This window comes from Salvelinus sp. IW2-2015, linkage group LG31 (genome assembly GCF_002910315.2).
Source record: "Salvelinus sp. IW2-2015 linkage group LG31, ASM291031v2, whole genome shotgun sequence".
Taxonomy (NCBI): Eukaryota; Metazoa; Chordata; class Actinopteri; order Salmoniformes; family Salmonidae; genus Salvelinus; species Salvelinus sp. IW2-2015.
In genome coordinates this window covers 1651124-1676946 of record NC_036870.1, presented here as the reverse complement: position 1 = coordinate 1676946, position 25823 = coordinate 1651124, and the positions used below count along the sequence as shown (strand labels likewise).

The 25823-nt window shown below is 43.1% G+C and overlaps 2 protein-coding genes and 1 long non-coding RNA gene across 6 annotated transcripts in view; 2 read left to right on the top strand and 1 right to left on the bottom strand.

The window, feature by feature from the left end:
• Positions 1 to 91: 91 nt before the first annotated feature.
• LOC111955736 (uncharacterized aarF domain-containing protein kinase 5) lies at positions 92 to 8984 on the bottom strand. Of its 2 annotated transcripts, XM_023976042.2 has the most exons (15): positions 8794 to 8984; positions 7288 to 7367; positions 6938 to 7087; positions 6753 to 6828; positions 6241 to 6441; positions 5324 to 5464; positions 5037 to 5150; positions 4753 to 4884; positions 4423 to 4506; positions 4263 to 4344; positions 3997 to 4075; positions 3767 to 3858; positions 3373 to 3625; positions 2133 to 2249; positions 92 to 522 (listed from the first exon to the last, which is right to left on the bottom strand). In XM_023976042.2, exons 1-15 carry the CDS (start codon positions 8815 to 8817, stop codon positions 420 to 422), a joined length of 1728 nt encoding a protein of 575 aa, XP_023831810.1. In that variant the 5' UTR covers positions 8818 to 8984; the 3' UTR covers positions 92 to 419. The 2 variants fall into 2 exon arrangements, with proteins under 2 accessions (XP_023831810.1, XP_023831811.1); XM_023976043.2 differs by lacking the exon at positions 2133 to 2249.
• Positions 7497 to 9305, top strand: LOC139023408 (uncharacterized). The gene is made up of 2 exons (XR_011474538.1): positions 7497 to 8177; positions 8915 to 9305. It is a non-coding gene; the product is annotated as an uncharacterized lncRNA (long non-coding RNA).
• A 543-nt stretch (positions 9306 to 9848) lies between these two features.
• Positions 9849 to 25823, top strand: part of LOC111955735 (RNA polymerase II subunit A C-terminal domain phosphatase) — a 116208-nt gene continuing 100233 nt past the window's right edge. The window contains exons 1-8 of one of the 3 annotated variants that reach the window (XM_023976039.2): positions 9856 to 9996; positions 10094 to 10424; positions 14924 to 15007; positions 15164 to 15257; positions 15428 to 15556; positions 15733 to 15883; positions 19004 to 19094; positions 19912 to 20078. In XM_023976039.2, the coding sequence (XP_023831807.1) occupies positions 10123 to 10424; positions 14924 to 15007; positions 15164 to 15257; positions 15428 to 15556; positions 15733 to 15883; positions 19004 to 19094; positions 19912 to 20078 (1018 nt within the window). In that variant the 5' untranslated portion in view covers positions 9856 to 9996; positions 10094 to 10122. Of the gene's footprint in view, positions 10425 to 14923; positions 15008 to 15163; positions 15258 to 15427; positions 15557 to 15732; positions 15884 to 19003; positions 19095 to 19911; positions 20079 to 25823 lie in introns of all 3 variants that reach the window. The other 2 variants (XM_023976041.2, XM_023976040.2) reach the window with 2 other exon arrangements.

Genomic DNA, 25823 nt, shown 5'->3' with positions numbered 1-25823 from the left:
TCTTACCTCAAAGGAATCACTTTGACTGTTTACCTCCACATACTGCCATCAAATTAAACCCCAGTGAAAGAAAGGTCAAATAAAAAAAACATTAAATGGCTCTGTGTTTAATAAAATAGCGTTCATGTCATGTCAGTTCACATATTCCTTGGCAGCACAGACAGTGCGCCTCAATGCCATGACTGCTGGTGAGTCAAGTCCTTGGCTTGGAGCTGTGTTTAATGCTTTTTCTGTCCTGACTGATTAAGACAATTTTACATCATAAATCTGCAGATTTGGTATGTACTGTAGATGTTGGAAATGCATAGCACCATTTTGGAAGCACATCTATCCAGTCCTGTCAAACGGGTTGCATTTCTTGAGCTTGAAACAGGAGTCACTAGTATCAGGTATGCAGCTGAGGTTTGTGTTGTCGGCCTCTACTTCAGGTATTGGTAAACTTCCTCGTCCAGCGATATGAGGTTAAAGTAAGACAACAAAGACAGCAGGGATCGTGTCAGAGTCATCATCGCCATCTCAGACCTGGGAAGATACAATGATTGAAGTTAACGGTAAGAAATGTAGGCAATTTTGTAGGAACTAAAAATGCCAAATTGTATGTATTTTGGGGAATGTTTGTAGCAAGACCTACCCAGCCGGGTCTACTGCTATACACTGGCCAGTTTATTTAGGTACACCACCCCTTCCCCAGAAATGGTTAGCGCCTACAGACAGTCATGTGGCCATGGCTTGGTATATAATGCAGGCAGACAGGCATCCAGTTACTGTTTGAACATTAGAATGGACAAAACAAGTGACTTATGCGACTGAGCGTGGTTTGATCGTTGGTTCCAGTATCTTCCGACATGGTCGGCCTCCTGGGCTTTGCACACATGACAGTTTCCGACAGATGGGCCACAAAACGGGCAAATAATGGCGAGGTACAACAGTGGCGTGCAGAACGGCATCTCGGAACACACAAATCGTTGGTCCTTGTAAAGGATGGGCTATTGCAGCAGACCCCCCCCCCGGGTTTGATGCCTATCAGCTAAAAACAAGCGGCGGCTCCAGTGGGCACATGATCACCAACACTGGACAATTGCCTGGTCTGACGAATCCCTGTTGCATTATGCTAACGGCAGTAAGCAGCATGACACAATAACCTCATCATGCCTGGTGTTAACAGTACAGGCTGTTGGTGGTGGTGTAGGGAATGTAAAGTCCCTTGATACCAATTATGAAACGTTTCCATACCCCAAAGAATACATGGTGATCTGGAGGCAGGTACGGTGGGAGGATCAGACCTGGTACTAGATGGGTGTCCCGAAAACTGGCCACTAGCTAAGTTTCCATAAAATTGGCAACAGATTTTCATGCAAACATTCAATAATCCGCATAAAGAAAATGCGTTTTCCTACCGGTGGTGTTTCCAAACGGACTAGTTGCTGATACCTTTTCAGTATGTGATGTATTGCACACACTGTACTTTTTCCACTTCAGTTTTCATGTACCGAATAAAAAAATCTCAAGTTCAATGTGTTTCCATCGCATTGTCAACTGATAGTTGTCACAAATGGTGTTTAAATAGCAAATGTTCCTACACTGGTCTTGACACTAGCGCTCTAGCCAACAGCTAGCAGATAGTGGTTAGGCTAGTCTACATGAGATTTATGGAGAATTTTTGCATTTGTCAAACGGCAGTCAAGCATCGATCATGTCACCAGAAAATGACCCTCGATATTCATTGGAAAGGAGCATCAAGCATTAAGATTACCGTGTGCTTTACCCACCCTGTGAAGGTCATCAATTATTTCATCTGTAGCCTAATAAACGTCATGCTTTCCCGAGTCGTAGTGGGTAGACCACACACACCATATCGCGTGACTCCCAAGTTTACTTCGATATGGTTATCGGTATTTTCGCATAAAGGTGATTCCACTGCCATTTCTCGCATAATAAATGTTATCGACAAAGATCCCACCACTTCGAACGACCAAATTATCTGTCGGCATTTATAAAATTGCACCGAAGCGTCCAATTCCAATCACAGTTGTCGTAATTTATTTTATTTTTTATACTGTATGACTTTAATTGCATAAAACTGTGGATGGAAACGTGGTTACTGTGTATAGTGTGGAAGGATAATTCGTTACCTCAGGGCACACTCGAACTTGAGGCTCTCCCAGGTGGCCCGCACCCATCGCAACACCCTGAACCTTGGAAGGACACCCGGCCTCTCTGCCTGGAGCCGCCCCCAGCCCTGCACAGCGCTGGAGACAGGACAACAGGTTAGTAAGCATCTACAACTGCTGCTATGTGAAACACTCGTCTGTTCACCTCTTAGCCATGACACAGTATCTGTCCTCTGGAGCCCCCAGCCTGCTGCTACTAACCTCTTAGCCATGACACAGTATCTGTCCTCCGGAGCCCCCAGCCTGCTGCTACTAACCTCTCAGCCATTGACACAGTATCTGTCCTCCGGAGCCCCCAGCCTGCTGCTACTAACCTCTTAGCCATGACACAGTATCTGTCCTCCGGAGCCCCCAGCCTGCTGCTACTAACCTCTCAGCCATGACACAGTATCTGTCCTCCGGAGCCCCCAGCCTGCTGCTACTAACCTCTTCAGCCATGACACAGTATCTGTCCTCTGGAGCCCCAAGCCTGCTGCTACTAACCTCTCAGCCATGACCACGTATCTGTCCTCCGGAGCCCCAGCCTGATGTTGCTGCTACTAACCTCTTAGCCATGACACAGTATCTGTCGACCAGAGCCCCCAGCTTGATTGCCAGCCTGATGTTGTGCTGCTGCTCCTACTAACCTCTTAGCCATGACACAGTATCGGTCTACCTGGAGCCCCCAGCCTGATGTTGCTGCTACTAACCTCTTACCCATGACACAGTATTGGTCTACCCGGAGCCCCAGCCTGATGTTGCTGCTACTAACCTCTTAGCCATGACACAGTATCTGTCGACCAGAGCCCCAGCTTGATGTTGCCAGCCTGATGTTGCTGCTGCTGCTCCTACTAACCTCTTAGCCATGACACAGTATCGGTCTACCTGGGGCCCCCAGCCTGATGTTGCTGCTACTAACTCTTAGCCATGACACAGTATCGGTCTACAGGAGCCCCAGCCTGATGTTGCTGCTACTAACCTCTTAGCCATGACACAGTATCGGTCTACAGGAGCCCCCAGCCTGATGCTGCTACTAACCTCTTAGCCATGACACAGTATCGGTCTACAGGAGCTCCCAGTGGATGTTGCTGCTACTAACCTCTTAGCCATGACACAGTATCGGTCTACAGGAGCCCCCAGCCTGATGTTGCTGCTACTAACCTCTTAGCCATGACACAGTATCGGTCTACAGGAGCTCCCATGTGATGTTGCTGCTACTAACCTCTTAGCCATGACACAGTATCGGTCTACAGGAGCTCCCAGTGTGATGTTGATGCTGCGGACCGTGTTGATGTTCCTGAACACTAGCAGCATGGGGCGTGGCATGGACTTGAGCACAACCATGATGTTGTCAAAGTGATTGACAGCCATGTTCCTCATATAGGTTGTCTCTTCACGACTCAGGATGTTGGACAGGCCCAATTCTCGCATGTTGATTGGCCGTTGCAGCAGCATCTCAGAGAAGATGAAGTAGTCTGATAGGATACAGGATATTGTAAGCAGGTCTTTCTTGTGAGACTGGATTTGTTCAAGGCATATGACTTCTGTTTAAATGAAGGAATCCGTTTGAAATAAAATGAAACTTTATTAAGCCTAAATGACAGTKGTCCTCTCACCTTTGACCCCCAGGCTGTTGGAGTACCTCTTCATGGCAGCATCGTCTCTCAGGACTATGGACCTCCACAGTTTACACAGAGCTACCCTGTCACTACAGAGCCAAAGGTTAGAGTTGATAGTAAAACATACAAGTTGTACCATTAAAACATGCAGGATGTAAAATGTATCCACACTACGGTGAGTTACTTTGGATAAAAGTGTCTGCTAAATGGCATATTATGAACCTTACATTTCACTGAGGTATTCATACAGGCCGTGATCCAACAGTACTAGCTCTGCCTTCTTGTCTGGACCTCTTCTCACAAGCACTGTGACATGGTACAGATAACATGCATTCAAGGTCACCAAGTCCTTTTAAGCAAATATTGTTGTACTGTAGTTATTTATTATCAACGTGACCCAGTTCTCGGAAAAACATCTTGTAAACTGCCCTGGTACAAGTTACACAAATCAATAAATGAGCATGTTAAGAGTTCAGTAGACACTGAACCCTACCATTGCCAGGGTGAGGGTCAGCGTGGATGAAGCCAGTGTAAAATATCTGCTCTGCAAACGTACGGATCAGCTTGTCAGCAGTCTGAAAAGCCAGAGAAAACTGTTTATACATTCATCCGAGTACTAATGATCAAAGGTTAGTGTCACAATAGGCACTTACATCTCTCAAACTAAGTCCTTGTCTTTTGATTTCTTCCAAATTGTTGATTTTGCAGCCTTCACAGAACTCTGCAGTCAACACTCTCTAAAGGAAAAATKGTTTGTTTATTACAGTACAATAATACAAAAGTGGTCAAAAAGGTATCAAAAAGCTGTGTTTAGACAGGCAGCCCAATACTGATATTTATTTCCTTCAGGAATTGGTATTTTTACCAATCAGATCAGCTCAGAAAAAGATCCGATGTGATTGGTCAAAAGAGACAATTTTTTTTGGGGGGCTGCCTGATTGCAGCTATCGTGATATACAGCAGTGAATAGTTCAGTCTCTCACCTTGCTGGTTTGGTCCCAGTACACCTTTGGCACGATGACAAATTTGAAGTGTTTCAGTTCCTCTGCACATCTCTCAGAGTTCCTGGCCTCATTCTCAAAGTCCAGCTCCTGAGCTAATGTCCCCTTCAAGTCCTAAAATCGTCAGAGAATGCCAACATTAGGTTAGTTTAGGGGACCACGTCTAGGGCTGTATCTAATCATGCTCTGCAGGTATTATCTGATAAATGTCCTATAAAATAAAACACCGTTTTTGACCAAGTTGTCAGACAAGTTTGAGCCCTTACCTTGAGGACCCATCTGAAGCCGAAGCTGGGGTGCATGAACTTTATAACGTCCAGTAGGATCTCCAGAGTCCTGATGTCACCATCGAACCGATCCCTGAGGTCTATGTACTGCACCTGGAGAAGAGAGTGGTTACTATTCAGAATGAGGAGAGATACACCTGGCCTGGTTTAACCAAAGTGTAGTTTGGTTTAACAAGGTGATGTGACCCCTATTTAATAGTGTAAATCATACACAGTATACTTTTAATTCAGTGGCTGAATGTGTAGTATAGTTAACCTGAACCCACTTTGACAGCGACAGGAGTCCCATCCTGCAGCTCTGCCTTGTGGACCTGGGCCAGACTGGCTGCTGCGATGGGCTCATAGTCAAACTTCTTAAACATTTTGTCTGGAGTCGTATTGAAGTCCTCTATGAACAGAGCATCTACCTGGTAGAACATACCAGATAACTTAATGGAAGAATGTTCCTCAACACTTTATTATAAAATGGCTTGTTCTAGCCTCACATTATGAATGGTGAAGAGGCATTGAAAGCTGTGACAAAACTACAAGCATGGCTCTATCACTTTCACTACAGCCTCTTGTATCGTATTGCTTCATCAAATCAAAATCAAACTATTTGTCACATGCACTGAATACAACCTTATCGTGAAATGCTTACTTACAAGCCCTTAACCAACAGTGCAGTTCAAGAAAGAGTTAAGTCCAAAATAATAAGTAACAATGAGGCTATATACAGGGGGTATCGGTACCGAGTAAATGTGCGGTGGTACAGGTTAGTCAGTCATTTGTACATGTAGGTAGGGGTGAAGTGACTATGCATAGATAATAAACAGTGAGTAGTAGCAGTGTAAAAAACAAATGGAGGGTGGTGTCAATGTAAATTGTACGGGTGGCCATTTTATTAATTGTTCAGCAGTCTTATGGCTTGAGTGGTAGAAGCTGTTAAGGAGCCTTTTAGCCCTAGACTTGTCCGGCACCGCTTGCCGTGCGGTAGCAGAGAGAACACAGTCTATGACTTGGGTGACTGGAGTCTTTGACAATTATTGGGGCTTTCCTCTGACACCGCCTAGTATATAGGTCCTGGATGGCAGGAAGCTTGGTCCCAGTGATGTACTGGGCCTTAAGCACTGACCCTTACGGTCAGATGCCGAGCATTAACTGTTCTTCAATGTTTGACAAGACAAAGTACTGCAGGTCTCACCTCCTTGTATCTCCTGTTGAGAGCCTTATCCTCCAGGACCTGCAGTGTCTTGACGTACTCAGGAGGCAGCAGGTGGTTGAAAGCACACAGGCCCTGTCCCAGTTTAATGTATATCCCTCCGTTCTGCACCGCTCCCTCCACCATGCCGTCTGCTGCCCTCTGATGGCACAATGACATCCCTGCTACAAACGATGGGCTGCTCTGGCAAAACAGGGAGGGGAAGATGACGTGAGTCTCCTGACTGAACTACTGAGATCGTTGCACACTCACGCCACTGTTTAGCAGACAGATAGACCTGTCACAATTCATAATGGTCCCGTTGCCCTGCTCAGACGTTGCATGCGTCAACCAATGGTTTCGTGCCACGTCTTCGACTGTGCCGTCAGGCACCAGATTGCTATAACATATGTGGTTAGCTGATAGGTATTTTACGTATCTAGCCGTTGTAATATCTGGAATGCTTCAGCGATGCCTGGGCAGAGGAACGCACCCAATATTTCTGTCAAACTTACCTTGTCCATGCCACGTAACATCACATTGGAGGTCCACCAATAATCTACTGAGATATAGAGTCCTACATATATTGACCTGTAGAGACAGAGAGACATGGTTTGAGTGTAACTCCAAAAGGAAATTATTCAAAACATTTGATCACATACAAAAAGGATGGTGATATTACTGTTATGATGGGACCCACCTACAGAAGCGACCGACTCCCTTCACCAAGATCTTCATCTTCCGTCTCTCTCTAGGTTCCGCAAGGGCGTACTGGACTCCCACCACCACGGGAACACCCACCGCCACACCCAAAAACATCTTCCAGAACAACCCTTGACTCTTCCTTGGCCTGACGGAAAGAAATGTGCACAGCACACACTGTATTGCTGAAATGCCCATGTCTTCACCCATCTTGCAGTTGCTTTCTAGAAGGTTAGTATTTAAGTAACAGCATGTATAGTTCGGTGTCCTGTCCAGGGGGTGTACTTGTACATCAAGCTGACTCACGCTATAGAAACAGGAGATGGGTCATTCTAGTTAGTTTAGTACCTTTGTGAGCTGAAGGACCTGTACAGTTGCAGCTGTGGACAGGGACATCTTCCCAGCAGGGCCAAATGACACAACCTTAACTACAGAAAGACAAAAACACCACCACAATCATTGTCACTTTGAAGCATCAACTTTAAACTAATCCATTGTTTTTGCCAGTTACAGTAGACTTGCTGAGAAAGACCTTCATTCCTAGAAAACTAGAGAAAAACCAAAAAATCATGTTACATTTCTTTCTGTTGAACAACATGTAGACTGGTGGTGGGGACTGCATCAATGTCACTCTCCATAGGCTAGAACACACTGTTGTTGTTCTTAGCTGTTTCTCACAGGACAAACTGTTTCCAGACTAATAGATTTATAAATATAGGCTCTATGTCAGGGCTCTGACCACATGCACACACACACACCAGGGCCGGTTCTGGCCGTTCTGCCGCTCTAGGTGATACAAAAAAAGAATTGCCGCCGACCCTTTTTTCCACWATGATCAGCTCGTAAAAAATGTACAGACACAAACTTGAAACCACTGATCATGACCATTTAGCCCACGGGATGAAACTCCTGGACAGCAGTTGTGAGTAGCCCGATTGTCCATTTGACCTGTTTTTAGGATATGTTAACGTGTCAGCACATTTCTTTTTAATTTGATCAGGCACCGTTTAGGTTAGGCTATTTGATCAGAGAAACCTGTATGATGTTAAAAGTTTCTCATTACATTGTCATACATTTTTTTCCTGCACCCTGTAGGCTACATTAAAGGCCACACTTTCTACCATATGCTATATCTGYTACATGATTTGTGTTAGATCCTTTTTTTTTTTGAAGGAATGTTGGTGGAGTGCTTCTTCTCTCCAACAGCACCCTGGAGAGGCACGCTGGGAATGGACAAGGTACATATTTTGCATCCCTGACTTTGACAAAGTGGGCACCTATCACAGGGCAGCATCAGCGCTCACCTAAAAAAATCTCATATGCCACTGGTTGAGAGAAATTGACATTGTTTTGGGGCAGAATGTGAGGTTTTAGGTCTTGTTGGAGATGCGTCTTGGTCAGTATAGCTCAGAAAATGATGCCCTCGTCAATCTGCCACCATAGGCAGCCACCTAATCCTGCCTAATGAGAGAGCCACACACACACACACTTTCCATGGCATGGAACAAAACACGTGACAACTTATAAATAATGGAGGGTAAACCACAATCTCAAAATTAGGGCACATCGCACGATGTCTTTTAGCGAGATTGTACATCGAGCTCTGATTTTAGTATGGCGGTTATACATTGTATCAGGGGACTTTAACGTTGCGTCTCCACGCTCATTTCCTGGGAGTCAGAGAGAGTAGTTCATGGAATGAGAACTCTTGCTAGTGTGATCTGTAAATAAACATGTATAATATGCAAAAATTATTAACATACAAAGCGCGCACACATACATATAGTTATTACTTTTGAGCTAGCTAGCTAGCCTAGCAGGCAAAGAAGACATTTAACAAACAGCTCAACTCACTGCTTTGACGGTCTCCCCTGCCATGTTCAACCTATACTGTGATCTCTTCTCACTAATATGGCGTTAAAACTGTGTAGTCACCATTCTAATGTAACCTTGTACCTGTCACCTCCTGTTTCAGATCATTCTTGATTTCCTGAACTGCTTACAAATGATTTGACTGGCAGAAGGTGCACGAAATTGATCACGTGACAAATGGTCCGACTCGATGTGACCAAAGCTTCTCTAGTGAAAAGAATCATGACGACTCGATATCCTCTTCAGGTATCGTCAATTAATCGAAATTAATTGAAATTACAAATGTACAGAATAATGCATGTATGTGTATGGGTGAATCAGGAATGGACGTTGTAAATAATTAATTAATGTGGCTAACATAACATGTAACGGAAACGATTCAAGTGTGCCGTCTCTGTACAAACTTGTTTAAAGTCAGGTTTACGGTAGTAGAGTATGGTCTGTGGAATTAAAACACTGTTTTAAATGATAACGATAAAATACTACTGACTGCGTCTTGACTATCATTTTGAGATTATTAAACATATATAAACATATATAAAACAGGCACATACATGTGGGATCCTCCTTCCCAGCATCTCAGCCGTCATATCACGGGTATAGCCTGAATAATATGTATTATAGATAACTGTTTACATTAACACCAATGTGCGAATTACTGGGACCAGGCCCTCGTGTGGCTTTAGATCAGTGGTAGCAACTCTACTAGTTGTCACCAGGAGTAGATGCATGATTTATATATTACATCATCTTACATCATATCAGGTAGAGCCCATCAAGGGATGTCCCCAGAGCTTTAAAGGCTTAGAAAACAATGTGTGAGTGGAAAACAAAACAGCATGATGTTGCATCTTCCATTGGATTTTTTTTGCATTTTGTTTACATGATCATCCCAACTTCAACTTCTCTTTGACATGCTGTGTATGACTCTCAAACTGACACATCTATTCAAACACAAATGGAAGCTAGCTGTTGCTTCCATTGATCAAAGTATTTAAATGGACTTAAATTGATGTTCTGTGGAACTCAGTGAAAGTAGAAAGGACCTCTGTCATCAGAGCCACCGGAAGCTCTCTGACTGTCGTCGCCGCTGCAGTCTTGTGTTTCCTGTTTACGGGCGGGAAGAGCGAAAGAAGCTAAACTATCGGTCTGTGTTCTTGCATCGTTGTGTTTCAAACATCAGTGGTACGTTTGTTTTTGTTTCTTAGCTCAGTTTCAATAATTTATGATAAACCGAATTCCCCGCGACTCTGATATATATCTTTGCTTGACCTGTGCCCAGAGTTTAAAGGGATTTGAAGCGCGAAACTGATGGAGGAGCCCGCAGATTCCGGCGGTGGCGGGGCAGCACAGGGCCCCATGGCGCAAGTGGCGGAGATCCGCTGCCCAATAGCAGCGCGTCCTATGCGGCTGCTGGAATGGAAAGTCAAACCCGGTTCCCTCGTCAATGTGGATTCGGTGTTGGCGTTATGTGCTCCCATCCCACCGGAGAAAGAGGCCGGGTCCCATCCTCCAGAACAGCCCAATCGGCTGTCAGAGAAGAAGCTGAAATCGGACCGAGCTGGAGTGGTGAAAGAGCTATGCTGTCAACTTGGACAAGTCATATCGCCTGGGTGAGTCTGCAAGCTAACTAACGTTAGCTATATAGACTGTTGCCTATGTCAGCAATTTGTTATAGTGTGTTGCATATACTATGTTCGTTAGCTAATGTTGTTACTTATAGACCAGATTCGTAGTAGCATAGCTAATTAGCCTAGCTAATAAATGGTAACGCTAGCTAGCTATGCTAACCCAATGCGTGTGCTGGAGCGCCGATCTCTACAACAGCTGGATGGATCATGTACATTAACGTGTTCGTTTTGCATGGCCCGGTGCCCTGGTGAGCCGAGTTTGTTTATTTTAGACCATTCCATTGGTCCGTAAGTGAAATCTCCACCCACAAGGGGCACCGGGCCATGCAAAACGAACTGGCCCAATATTGTAGTACTACGTACATGACATCATCCACATGGTATCGAAAATGTCGAATTTGCACGCTCGAGCACTTTTTTGGGGAAGAAGAACTTCGAATACTTTGTTCCGCTTGAGCCTCAGAAAACATTTTGGTGTTATGAATTTGTGTAACAAATAGAAAATGACTCAAGTAATAGTCACCCAGTAAAATACTGCTTGATTAAAAGTTTGGTTTTAAATATACTTAAGTATCTAACGTAAAAGTATAAATCATTTCAAATTCCTTATGTTAAGCTAGCAAGTGTGTGTGCAAATAGTGTAATGATAGTGTTTCACAGTTATTTACCCACCAGTGTTGAGATTGGCTGGGATATTCCTCTATTGATTTCTCCTGATGGAGCAGCATCTGTTGTCAAACAGGGAAAGCTGTTCTGACTTTGGCTGTGTTATCTAGTGGAATGTCTGTCATTTCTTGGTTGCTAACATTGTACACTGTTAGCTCAATTTCAGTTTGTAAAAAAAATAAGCACTGAATAGCGTAAGGGATCGTTGTACCATCTATGATTCAAGAGTTTTTGGTCCACCAGCTTCAAACGGCTGTAAAAACTATAATTTTTTGTTTAGATGGTACAATGATCAAATTGACCGAAAAGTGTAGATTTTTCTCAACCAGGAAATTAGTTATTTCATTAGAAAACACAGCCGAAAAAGTCTAAACAGCTTTCCCAGTTTGGCGAATATCACAATACTTGTGGCTAAGTAATACTGTGAAACACTATCATTCCACTATTAGTGACATATTTTATGGACATTTTTGGAAATTACAAAGCAAAAAAAAACATTTTTAAAACCCTGTGTAGCACCTTTAACATTTTAAGGGGCAGTATCAACCTGGACTATCTGAAATTGCATTTCTTAGATATGGTTTCAAATAGTCTCAGATTTGACCTAGTCTAGATTTAAAGTCTGATTTCTAGAAGGACAATTAGTTAATCTAGATTTAAGATGAATTTAAACATGTCCAGGGGCAGGTTTAACTTCAGATGAATGGATGTTGGCCCCCAGGTTGACCTTGGCAATGGAGGAGAATGGATTACCTGGACTATTTCAATGACGATCAAAGAGCACTACCAAGGCCAGACAGAAGGGCGGTTATAGACAGGATCAACTCACTGAATGATTTAGATCACATCCATTTCGGTGACCGTTTCCGTATATACAAAGCTAATGCAGCTGACATTTGTTTGCTTGAGCCAAGACTTTCATCTAACTCTCTTAGGGGAAGGCACTTCCCTACAAGTACTATTCACCTTGAGGTTTTGGAATCTGGAACCTTCCATTGTGAAACAGGAGATTTGTGCGGTGTAAGTGAACTGACTGTATGCAACATAGTCCACAAAGTTTGCAATGCTATATGTGAACTGAAAGACAATTACATAAAGTTCCCTGATGCTGCTGCCCAAGCCAACTACCAGGTAGAGTTCTATGAATATGGGAACTTCCCTGGAGTCATTGGCTGTATAGATGAATGTCATATTCCCATCAAGTGTCCCTCTACAGCAGATGCTGTGGAGTACAGGAATCGTAAAAACTGGTTCTCAATAAATGTACATGGTGTTTGCAGTTCTCCAACATTGTTGCACATTGAACTCATGACTCAAGGATTTTCCAAAACGCCTCATTGTATGCTCAGCTTGAAAGAGGACAACCTAGTGGAATCATACTTGACGACAGTGGGTATGCACAGATCAACTTCTTGGTCACCCCCTATCATCATGCAATAGGACCTGAGCAACAACGGTACAACCCAGCTAATATCTGCACCAGAGGTGTTTGGTGTATGTAAGAGTCATTTCCAGTCTCAGAAACACATTACACTTTCAACCAAGAAGATGCTGCATTCACAATTAACTCAAACAGCATGGTTTTTAATTCACAAATGGAAATATTGGGACCCCAAACTGGTGCTGGTTTGAGAAGAACATTGGTACTGCTGCTGCTTCATGTTTCTCTCCTCCTTCATAGCCAACTCAACATGAGGGATTTGCATCTTCATATCATGCTCCTTTAAATACATTTAGGTTGCGCTCATGAAATTCCAAGGCCAGTTTCTCATGCATGCGCAGCTTCTTTGTCCTCCGGCCCGGTTAGTGACAATCTGCCCTTCTGGCTGCTGCAGATGTAGCGGGCTGAACTTCATCCTGTCTTATCCCCTCCAAGCTATAGTGATCATCTGCCTCAAGAAAATTATTACATTGCTGCATTAGAGAACATCATTTATTAAAGAGTTGAGTTTGTTACATTTTTATTATGGGAGTGCAAAAGATGACTGACATTACATATTCCCTGCAGTGCTGGGATGGCACATGTTGAATGAATGTGTCTTACCAAATGAGGATTGGAACAGTCCCCAATCTGTCCAAATGGTCATCATCGGGGATACCTTCAAGGGGTTGCTGACTAACAATGATCCCGGTCAACAAGTCCCCCAGCTCATCTGTCTTTGGTCTTCTTTCAAAAACTTTTTAACCTTTATTTAACTAGGCAAGTCAGTTAAGGTCAAATTATTATTTACAATGACAGCCTACTGGGGAACAGTGGATTTTTACCTTGTCAGCTCGGGGATTCGATCCAGCAACCGTTCGGTTACTGGCCCAACACTAACCACTAGGCTACCTGCCTCCCCTGTTTTAACAGCGGTCCGCCACCAGTCTTGAAATGCTTCCTACGTGCAACAGCATTTGTCTTGTTTAAGTAGATTTTTGTATTTCCATAGGACCGTAGGAAGACAAGATGTTATTGAAATTATATGAATAATTATGTATGATATTGTTTGTTACATTTCTGTCACACATACATTCAGGCCCCACTGTGTTGTCTCAGAGTTGTAAAAGTGGGCCAACAGTAAATACAGTATCTTACCGGAAGTTGTTGTAGTGTACTTTTTAATTTGAGTTGAATTCATTACAAATGGTAGTCCAGGCATTCTTTTTCTTGTTTTCTGTTGATGTATCATGCTGTTTGTTCTCAATAATGGGGTAGTTTGACACAATTTAAAAAAAAATTTTTTTTTTAACGTCACTGAAATTAAGATTTTCTTTTACCTCGTCCATTGTTTGGTTTAGGTGACGTGCTCCAATTCCACACAATGATTATATATTACTGTCCCATCTCTGGTTTTTGAAGCATCCTCGGGTCAGCACCATGTGCACATCGTTAATCTGATTTAAATTAAACTCTGTCCGGGAAACCGCCCATAAAAATCGTTGCTTTTCTACTGAGTTACTAAGCTGACATATGGAATTGTTTGAAGATGGTCATACCGGCCTCCCGAGTGACACAGCGGTCTAAGGCACTGCATCACTACAGACCCGGGTACGATCCCAGGCTGTGTCGCGACCGGGAGACCCATAAGACGGTGCAATATTGACCCAGTGTCGTTAAGGGAGGGTTTGGCCAGCCGGGATGTCCTTTTCCCATTGCGCTCTAGCGACTCCTTGTGGCTGGCCGGGCTCATGCACGCTGACTTCGGTCGCCAGCTGTACAGTGTTTCCTCCGACACATTGGTGTGGCTGGCTTCCGGGTTAAGCGAGCACTGCAGCTTGGCAGGGTTGTTTCGGGGGGACGCATGGCTCTCGACCATCGACTCTCCCTAGTCCGTACGGGAGTTTCAGCGATGGGACAAGACTAACTACCGATTTGGATATCACAACATTTGGGAGAAAAGGGGTTAAAAAAAATATGGTCATATCATAGATCATTTAGCTATTTGATTTTGAATTGTAGGGCTCCTGTAGGTATCCCAAGATATATATATATATATATATATATTTATATATATATATATTGAATTTGGCCTTTATGACTACACATATTTAACCCCTTTTCTTTGTTGGCACAAAACTACTTCCATTCATTAAAATAACGAGACCTGTGAGGGTTGTAGAGCAAAACGGAGAACACCATCATGTTGGTGAGAGTCATCTTTTCATAGTGGTATATTAGTTAGTAGGCCAAACCGTTCGGACGCTACATACGTCTCCTGGTCTGACCAACAGCGCTGTAGCTCGGCCACATTCCACGGGTGCGTCAATAAACTCTTAAGGATTTTAAGGGGGAAACCATTATGCTGCGGTCTCAAGTGCCTCTTCTCTTCCAGTGTTGTGGTTGTAAGAGTAGAAGAATGCAGCCATCCCATTGTGATGAAAGGCCTGTGTGCTGAATGTGGCCAGGACCTCACACAGTAAGTGTACACACACATAAACAAACAAACTTATTCCATGCTAGAATTTCAATTGGCATATTCAAAACATTTGAACAAATGGGCTTAACTCTTAGTTGTAGGTTACCTCTTATCCATTGAGGATGCGTTGCTAAGTGGATTCTCTCTTTCTCTCAGGATGCAGACCAATAATGGGAGGCAGCAGGCTCTCATCTCCACGGCAAATGTTTCCATGGTGCACAGTGTCCCTGAGTTGATGGTCAGCTCTGAGGTGAGGCTCGGCGGTGTCATGGCACTAGAAGATGTTTCCTCTGACGATAATGTGACCTTGTAGAAATACCTCTGTGTCGTTGGAATGCAACTTTCAATTTAATAGAGACAGTTTTGTCGTGGGCCCCCTTTTTATGAATGCCGGGTCTGTGTGATTTGTCCCCCACACAGCAAGCAGAGCAGCTGGGCAGAGAGGACCAGCAGAGACTCCACAGGAACAAGAAGCTGGTTCTGATGGTTGATCTGGACCAAACCCTGATCCACACCACCGAGCATCACTGCCAGCGCATGTCCAACAAGGTATGTGTATCTCAAATCCTTTTCTCTGGCCTATGAAAAATAGGTTGTTTGGTGTTTCTCTGTCCCAGGCTTTGCTGAGGGTTTGGTATTAAATAGTCTATAAAAAAACACTGGTGGTTATGTAGCTAGAACAAAACATTGATGGTTCTGCCCATGCCTCTGCTCTTGTTCCACAGGGAATCTTCCACTTCCAGCTGGGACGGGGGGAGCCCATGTTACACACGCGACTGCGTCCGCACTGCAAAGACTTCCTGGAGAAGATCGCCAAGCTCTACGAGCTGCATGTCTTCACCTTCGGAAGCCGCCTCTATGCACACACCATCGCAGGTAATTACACACACAAACACTAGCAGGTACTTAACATTCTCTGATAATTACGCCTACGTTGAATCACTATATAATTAGATGTACAGTAAGTAATGCAAAAAGTATCAAAAGTGCAAAAAACAACCATCACGTAAATGCCAAAAGTGTGAGAGCACAGAGTCTAAATGCCAGATTAATTTAAACACACAATCATCTAGGAGAGGGGGCATTCAACTGAAATGTGTTTTCCGTATTTAACCAAACCCCTTTGAATCAAATCCCTGAGCTGACAAGGTAAAAATCTGTCGTTCTGCCCCTGAGCAAGGCAGTTAACCCACCGGGCCTACATCCTCTGTAAAATCACTACGGAAATATAGATCTAGACTTAATGCCTGAATGCTGTCTGCATTATAGGTGAGAATTTTTTTTATTTYAATGTTTGTTTACACACTCCCCAGATTGAGAAGTTAGTCACCTAACAAGACTAACAGACATGTCTCAATATGATTGATCTCAGCATTGTAGAGGCAAATCCTGAGCTTTGAAGTCGGAGTGGCCACTAGAGGGGAGCATTTACCTTCAGTTTGTGTGTCAGGTTCATTCTGTACTCAGATTCTCTGGGGCTGTGTCACATGTCACCCTATCCTCTATATAGTAGGGAGGTGCATCTTTCCGTTTCAAGACGATTTAGATATCTATCTAGATACAGGAAAGATTTGGTTTGATTAGAAGAACGAATCAGTGCGATACGATTCGATGCACTAACATTTGTTGCATAAACGCATTCGTTTTCCATTCTAAATTAAAATCTACTGCTGATGGAGCTCATGAGCTGGGCTTCTGAGCTAGATCTGTCTGAGCTGACTTCTCTTTGTGTGTGTAAATTGTGTATTTGGGTGTGTTCCAGCGGTAAGCCTAACAAAGCCGACTGCAGTGGTTAAAGTACTTATTAAGTTAAAAAAACGTTTGTACTTTAAAGTTTTTTTTGGTGTCTGTACTTTACTATTTTTATTTTTGACAACTTTTACTTCACTACATTCCTAAAGAAAATAATGTACTTTTTACTCCATACATTTTCCCTGACACCCAAAAGTACTCGTTACATTTTGAATGGCTTGCAGGACAGGAAAATGATCAAATTTACGCACTTATCAAGAGAACATCCTTGGTCATGTCATCCCTACTACCTGATCTGCCGGATTCACTAAACACAAATGCTTAATTTGAAAATTATGTTGGTGTGACCCTGGCTATACTTAAATAAAATTGTGCCATCTGGTTTGCTTAATATAAGGAATTTAAAATGATTTATACTTAAACTTTTGATACTTAAGTATATTTAAAACTAAATACTTTTACTCAAATAGTGTTTTACTGGGTGACTTTTACTTGAGTCATTTTCTATTAAGGTATAAAAAAATAAAATCTCAAGTATGACTATTGGGTACTTTTTGCCCTCCTGCCTCCGCAGGTTTTTTAGGATACATCCCACCTGCTCCCTCCAGATCTCATCCAGCTCCTGCCCACAGTCCTGCAATGTCAAAATTACACATCTACCGTCTTATTCATTTAGAATTTGCAATAAATGCGTGATTTCATAAGGTATTTGCATGTTTGGAATAAAGTAATTTTATTAAAACACCAGTGTAAACACACTCATTTGAAGTAGCCCAGACAAAAAGTCACTGCAAGACAGAAAGAAAAAAAATGAGGAACGAGTTCATCTCAACTCGAACTGTCAGTAAGAGAAAGGGAAGGTTATTGATAGGCTGACTAGTTCCCAATCATATTAGCCATTATTTCATTACCTTTAGAAAATGACCACAGACTTTCCAGTGAGAACTGCAAGCTGATAATTCCTTTCATAATTCATCACAAACTGAGTCCCATCGGATAATTGTTTTTGCCGCCACTGTTTGAAGCAGGCGCGCCAGCCGGTTGTGTAACCGAGCCCCAGTTAGAGGCGAGGAGAGGGACACAAGCGGCCAGATGGCAGAGGGATTTGTGTAATAAGTGGTTTTATAACGATTCACAGCGCATTTAAAACGGTGGAACGACCGTTATGAAATAATTGGTCTTTCTGACCGCCCGCAGCATGGACCATTCTGACCGTGCAGCACACTTCTCTGTTGGGTCCTGCGGGTAACTCTGGAGTCCTGCGATAATACAGGGCTCTACTGTAGTGTTTTTCCCAACAGCTAGGCTCAGATCAATCTCACTTCACAGTAAATTATAATACACGTTTGAGCTTTTTATGAATCTAATTATCTGCATTTGGGTTATAGAGATGAACTTTGGCCCGTCAAAGTTTGGAGACAATCCTTCGCTATCAATTAGATGTTATTCTATAATACATGTCTATGCTGAACGTTGGAAGTGAATGAATAATGAATGTAGTAATTAGTCTGTGGAGCATAGAGGTCACTGTGCATCTGTCTGTTTCTACAGGTAGATGGGTTTGTTGTTGTTGTGCTTTAGTAGACGCCTGCCCACCTGTGTTCTCTCTTCTCTGTGGTTTAATAGCAAGCAGGTAGCGAGGTGTTTGTTGTGCAGTGGGGATGTAGATGCTCCATCAAAGCCAGTCTTTGTTGCTCCTCCAGACACGTATTATTGTACAGCTTCTAAAGAGGAACTGATAAGACCCAGCCAGCATTTAGTTCTCATCTCAAACCCTTGATGTTTTAATGAGCCCACTGAGTATACAGAGACCCTCCACCCCACACACACACACACACACACACACACACACACACACACACACCGATGCCAAGCAATTTCGTTTGAGATTAAATTGAAGAACTTGTGTAGCAAAACAACATGAGATTTGGCTCTAAATTGACTCAAAAGCTTTGTTGTTGGAATGCTACTCTGTGTAGCTCCAGATGGCCGGGGAGTAATGGAAATTGGCTGTTTGGCAAAACGGCACCTTCACTTTTCTGAATACATCCTGCTTTTCCACGGAGCTCTCTTAAATAGGATGTTTAATGCAGTCGAGTCTGCTCTCTGCTGCGGCCCAGCGTGTGGAACCAAACCCCCTGCCACACTAACCAAGCTCTCTCTGTCTGTCTCTCTCTTATTTATATATATATATATATGAGTCCATTTTAAGATGCTCTTCTTGTGGTGTGTCTGACTCTGCAGGCTTCCTGGACCCTGAGATGAAGCTGTTTTCCCACAGGATCCTGTCCAGAGACGAATGCATCGACCCCTTCTCCAAGACAGGGAACCTGAGGTCAGATCTGGTTCTCTGTCTGGCAGAGCTGCTAGCACATACCGCTTTGAAGTTCATGCAGCACACTTTGACACACATACTAATAGCGATTTCAGCTAGGACATTTTAAGAAGACTCTTTCCAATAGGAAAAGGACATAACAGGTATCTTTCATTTTGACACTTTGGATCAAATGCATTCACTCAAGGAAGATCTCCTGTGGAATTGGGAGAATTTGATTTCCGCTCAGCCACTACCGCTGAAGAATTCAACTGAGGGGATTCCTATAATGATTTGAAACACTAGAACTTAGTGTTGATTAAAACCTGGCAGCAGTCAAGTAATCTGAAGTCACTTTGTTGTCTCCACAGACAATACAGCACTATAAAACTGAGCCATCCAGCTCTAGCATGACTGTGCTATAGATGAGCAGAGGGAATAGCCCATCGCCATGCAACATTTCTTCTAATCAGTGACTCCTGTTATAGGAAGCCCTTTAGAACCATCCTCTAAGTCCTAATGGTAGAAACTGTGGTTGTATAGTTATGATGTTCAGATAATTATTTGTAAGAGTGAGAGCCAGAATTCACTTGTAACCTGGAGGGGTAGTCCTTCACAAATGGCAGCGTATTCCCTTTAAATTACTTTTGACCGGGGCCCATAGGTTATAGGCTACCATTTGGGATGTAGCCTAGGACTGGGTAATGGTAGAGCGAGGGCCTAGCATTTTGCTCTGTTACTGCCAGTTTAACTTATATCTAACTCTTTCCTTCTGTCTCTCGATCATGTGCTCTCTCACTCCCTAATCTCTCGCACTCTCTTTATCTCTACCCCTCAGGAATCTGTTCCCATGTGGAGACTCGATGGTATGTATTATAGATGACCGGGAGGATGTGTGGAAGTTTGCTCCCAACCTGATCACTGTGAAGAAATACATCTACTTCAAGGGGACAGGAGACATCAACGCCCCGCCCGGGTCTAAAGAGGCTCAGCAGGGAAGGAAAGGTACGGTATACAGGGTCGAAAGACAATGAGCTTAACTGAACGGTGGACTTTTGTTGTGAACTGGTCAATAAATGATAAAGCACAGTGCTCTATTAAAACAATCCTTATAAGGGCATTTAGTGCTTTGTCAGTGTTACAAACACTCAACAAAAAAACACTACAAACTTAAAAACCCTCTGGTGACCAAGTTCAGAGGGGAAGAGGAGGAAGTGGTTTGATGAGCACTTAAGGAATGTGTACTCATCCTGGTTCTCTGGCTGCAAATGGAGTTCTGGCCACAAGGTACCCCTTATCACGTCTCACTGTTTTGATTTAATTTGCATCAACCCATGCACCACTTTCCTGTGTGGCAGACTGCAGCGCCGCAGTGGGAGGGTGAAGTTTTTAAGAGAAATGTTTGTGATACATAACTGTTATGATCCCAACAGATGGGGTGGCAGGAAGGTGAGGAAGTTTTAAGTTATGTAGTCGTGTTAAGTTATGATCCTCTCAGCACAGAGGCGAGAGGGAGAAGGCATGGAGGTGACAGGGGAACATTTGGCGACCTTTCTGTGAGAATGGTGTTAAACTACCTTTTAGAACCTTGAGAATAGTCAGGAAAATGATCATACCCAAAGGCCAGGGTTGAGCAGAATCCAAATACTTTTTATCGACTTTCTGAATGAATGAATCAATCTGATCTGTTATAAAGAAGGAATTGGAGCAACCGATCCTTAAGACCTAATCATCAACACTGTATTCATACTCAAGCACCAAGCCTGGGTAGCCATAATGAGATGGGTTCATCTGAACCGTGATTACCATCTTAGTCTCAGGAGGGAGTAGGGAAGGCATTGGGTTCTTTTCTCAGAGAGCCTCTCATAGAGGAGATCTGTATAGAGATTTTTTGATTAGCAGTAGAGAAACAGGACAAGCCACAAAGGACGGAGAGTGCTTCTCTGGGCTCCCTGGAGAATAACACACACACACACACACAGGCTGTTAGATCAATTAGGGAAGTGCTGCTGTTTTCCGTCACATCACATGGACTAGGGTTTAATATTTTCCTGGTATTTTACAAATGTTCCATCCCGAGAAGAATAAATCACTTTTCTCCCGGGTAACCCGTTATTTTCCGCCAAAACAGGAAGTGTCATTCAAAAGCATTATAAAGCATATAAATACACTATATACACAAAAGTATATGGACAGCCCTTCAAATTAGCGGATTCAGCTATTTCGGCCACGATGTTGCGGACAGGTGCATAAAATTGATCACACAGCCATGGAATCTCCATAGAAAACTTTGGTAGTAGAATGGCCTTACTGAAGAGCTCAGTGACTTTCAACGTAGCACCATCATAGGATGCCACCTTTCCAACAAGTCAGTTTGTCAAATTTCTGCCGTGCTAGAGCTGCGCCGGTCAACTATAAGTGTTGTTATTGTGAAGTGGAAACGTCTAGGAGCAACAACGGCTCAGCCACGAAGTGGTAGGCCACACAAGCTCACAGAACGGGACCGCTGAGTGCTGAAGCGCGTAGAGCGTAAAAATCATCTGTCCACAATCACGACCAAGTTCCAAACTTTCTCTGGAAGTAACGTCCGCACACTATAACTGTTGGTCGGGAGCTTCATGAAATTAGTTTCCATGGCCGAGCAGCCGCACACAAGCCTAAAATCACCATGCGCAATGCCAAGTGTCAGCTGGAGTGGTGTAAAGCTCGCCGCCATTGGACTCTGGAAACGCGTTCTCTGGAGTGATGAATCACGCTTCACCATCTGGCAGTCCGACGGATGAATCTGGGTTTGGCGGATGCCAGGAGAACGATACCTGCCACAATGCTTAGTGCCAACAGTAAAGTTTAGTGGTAGAGGAATAATGCTCTAGGGCTGTTTTTAATGGTTCGGTCTAGGCCCCTTAGTTCCAGTGAAGGGAAATCTTAACGCTACAGCATACAATAACAGTAAAGACGATTCTGTGCTTCCAACTTTGTGGCAGCAGTTTGGGGATGGCCCTTTCCTGTTTCAGCAAGACAATGCCCCTGTGCACAAAAGGAGGTCCATACAGAAATGGTTTGTTGAGATTGGTGTGGAAGAACTTGACTGGCCTGCACAGAGCCCTGACCTCAACCCCATTGAACACCTTTGGGATGAATTGAATCATCTGACTGCAAGCCAGGCTTTATCGCACAACATCAGTGCCCGACCTCACTAATGCTCTTGTGGCTGAATGGAAGCAAGTCCCTGCAGCAATGTTCTAAGATCTGGTGGAAAGCCTTTCCAGAAGAGTGGAGGCTTTAGTCGAAGAAGTTCTCCTGGCACACGTCGTCGTAGTCGTCACACACCTCCATGATTTCGTCCAATGTGCTGAAATATTCCCAAGTTTTATAATGCTCTTTAGCAGCAGCAAGACCTATGCCCCGATTTGTCTTTTAAATCTTGCACCCAAAGACTTCTGATTATGGACTWTTGATTATCGAAATGAACACAGGAACTCTTGATTCTGTTGATTATGGTACCTGATCCCGCCAACTTTGATGACGGCTGAACGCACCCTTAGTTACCACCTCCCACTGGTTCTCCAGGGGAAAATGGAAGGGCGTGAACTCTTTCTCCATGCTGCCCGCTAGGAAGGCCACCTCCTGGTACATCCCTGCTGCTCCTCTGGATGACCCAGGGGGTCCTGGTTGGAAGGCGATGGGGTGGCGTTTCACTCGCCGATTGGGTTGGCAGGGACCTCACCCATCCAGGAGCAGGGCCGGGCTCTATGGAAACAAAGCAGATGAAAGAAAGTTTAGACACTGTTAGAAATGACTTCCACATGTTTATTGGGACGAATTACTTCAGAATCTCAGGATGAACCAGATACAAGTCACTCTTCAGGCTCCTTTTTTCCCCTCTTTCTCATCACACCAACAAGTTTTGCATCAGCAGGAACCCCGATGCAGAAAGAGGAATTCGTTAAGTTGTTGTGGTATTTAACGCATCGCTGAGGACCTAAATGAGATGCTTCTCTTTAAAGGATTGTTTATCAAGGTTCACTAAATGAAAATAAATACAGAGCAATTAGCTGTGGAATGTCGACAAAGAAAAGAACAAACTGTTTGGATATACTTGGTAAAACTTCCGATGATTAATCTTTCACGGGCCATTGACTTTGTTAAAGACAACAGAAAAAGGGCAATTAATTCTGCAGCAATAATGTCTTGTTTTAATCTTCTTATTCCAACAGATTTTTACATCAGTACAACCACAGCTTCAGCTGATGAAACAAACCCCTAAAATGTGGCACTTTCCAATGGCACCTTCCAGTCTTAAGACTGACAGAATGCAGCTCTGTGGAGCGAGGGTTAAATGATTCATACAAAGCCAAATTAGATCACAGTGAACTACCGTCAGCCACAAAACTCCTCGTGATGCAGCATCACACTAAAACTTTAATCCGTTTCGTTCACGAGAATGTTCTGAACCTCAAAACAGGACAAATTGTGACTGTTGGTGAATAAGAGGAAAACTTTACTAACTCTTCCCAAAACTTTTGAGACACTGAACAAAATTATGAATGCAATTTCCAACAATTTCAAAGCTTTTACTGACTTAGTTCATATAAGGAAATCAGTCAAATTAAATAAATAAATTAGACCCTAATCTATTAATTTCACATGACTAGGAACACATATGTTGGTCACTGATACCTTAATAAAAAAAGTTAGGGGCGTGGATCAGAACCAGTCAGTATATTGTGTGATGACCATTTGCCTCATGCAGCGCAACACATCTCCTTCGCTAGAGTTGTTCAGGCTGTTGAGTGTGGCCTTTGGAATGTTGTTCCACTCTTCAATGGCTGTGCAAAGTTGCTGGATATTGATGGGAACTGGAACACGCTTTTGTATGCGTTGATCGAGAGTATCCCAAACATGCTTAATGGGTGACAAGTCTGAGTATGCAGGCCATGGAAGAACTGGGACATTTTCAGCTTCCAGGAATTGTGTACAGATCCTTGCGACATGGGGCCGTACATTATCATGCTGAAACATGAGGTGATGGTGGCGGATGAATGACATGACAATGGGCTTCAGGATCTTGTCATGGTATATCTGTGCATTCTAATTGCTGTCAATAAAATGCAATTGTGTAGAAATTTTCCATACGCACAAAGAAACGTATTTGTCTAAAATTGTTCTACTTTGCCAAGATAATCCATCCACCTGACAGTTTTGGCATATCAAGAAGCTGACTAACCAGCATGATCATTACACAGGTGCACCTTATGCTGGGGACAATAAAAGGCCAATTTTGTCACACAACACAATGCCACAGATGTCTCAATTTGAGGGAGCATGCAATTGGCATGCTGACTGCAGGAATGTCCACCAGAGCTGTTGCCAGAGAATTTAATGTTAATTTCTCTACCATAAGTTGTCTCCAACGTTTGTCATCAAGGCAAAGGGTGCTAAAATCCAAACAGATTTTGACAGTATGTCCAACCATGCCAGCCCAGGACCTCCACATCTGACTTATTCACCTGTGGGATCGTCTGAGACCAGCCACCCGGACAGCTGATTTAAACTGAGTATTTCTGTCTAATAAAACTATTTTGTGGATAAAAATAATTGATTGGCTGGACATGGCCTCCCAGTGGGTGGGCTTGACTCCCAAGTGGGTGGGCCTGTGCCCTCCCAAGCCCACCCATGGCTGCACCCCTGCCCAAACATGTGAAATCCATAGATTGGCGCCTAATTTATTTCAATTTAATGATTATTATATGAACTGTAAATCGTTAAAACTGCGTTTATTTTCATTCAGTTTGTGTGTACACACACACAGAGTATACTAAACATTAGGAACACCTTCCTAATATTGAGTTGCACCTCCTTTTGCCCTCAGAATAGCCTCAATTCTTCTGGGCATGGACTCTACAATGTGTCAAGCTTTCCACAGGGATGCTGGCCCATGTTGATAAATAAATGTAAATAAATGAAACAAGCTCCAGTAGGCTAATCTTTTTTAGTGTGAACTGTATTCTATTATACGTACTGGAATTATGCACATTGTTCAAACTATGATAAAGCAGGGAGAGAACATGCAGCCTACAAAGTTACAACTATTGGCTAGCGAATGTTATTTTAATTTGCAAGTATAATAGGTCCTATTTGTATAAGTAGTAGGCTGAGGCATATACCTTTTTCATAATATTTCCACTAATGTTATTAGCCTACCTCTTTCTCTCTCTCGTTGCTTCATTCCTTCCTCGCATTCAAATGAAATTAAATACGTTTCTTTGTCCTTTTGTATTTCTAATGATATCCTTGAATAATATAGAACTAGCATTGGTTGTGTCTGAATAAATAACTGTAACTGAGTTCTATTGGCTGCTCTGATTTAAAGCAAAGATTTAAAAAAAAAATATATATATATATGATCTTTCCAATTAAAAAAAACAAGTTCACACCTGTAAGCCAGATGGAGATGTGTAAATTAGGCGTGCATTCGGTCTTTATATTACTGTAGCACAAAATAAAAAGTTACCATGATGAGATGGGTCTACATGTATTGTGAACTGTGCTCTGTAATGAACTGCCTGTCCCCACCCTGAGTCCCTACCCTGAAAATTCATCATGCAGAGGCTGTAGAGAAGCCAGATTTTACATCTATTTCACGCCATGCTGTTCATATAAATAATGTATTATAATTTACTGGTTTCTGCTGCCAGACCCAGTGATGGGCATATTTATGTTTTCAAAATAGTGAGTAGATTTACTGAG

What these genes read in the sequence shown, in the direction of transcription:
- LOC111955736 (XM_023976042.2), bottom strand. Translation starts at nt 8,817, where the DNA reads ATGGCAGGGGAGACCGTCAAAGCA. An exon ending in GCTTCAGATGGGTCCTCAAG is followed by an intron (nt 4,885 to 5,036) that starts GTAAGGGCTCAA and finishes TGACGATTTTAG; the next exon opens with GACTTGAAGGGGACATTAGC. An exon ending in AAGGACTTAGTTTGAGAGAT is followed by an intron (nt 4,345 to 4,422) that starts GTAAGTGCCTAT and finishes CTGGCTTTTCAG; the next exon opens with ACTGCTGACAAGCTGATCCG.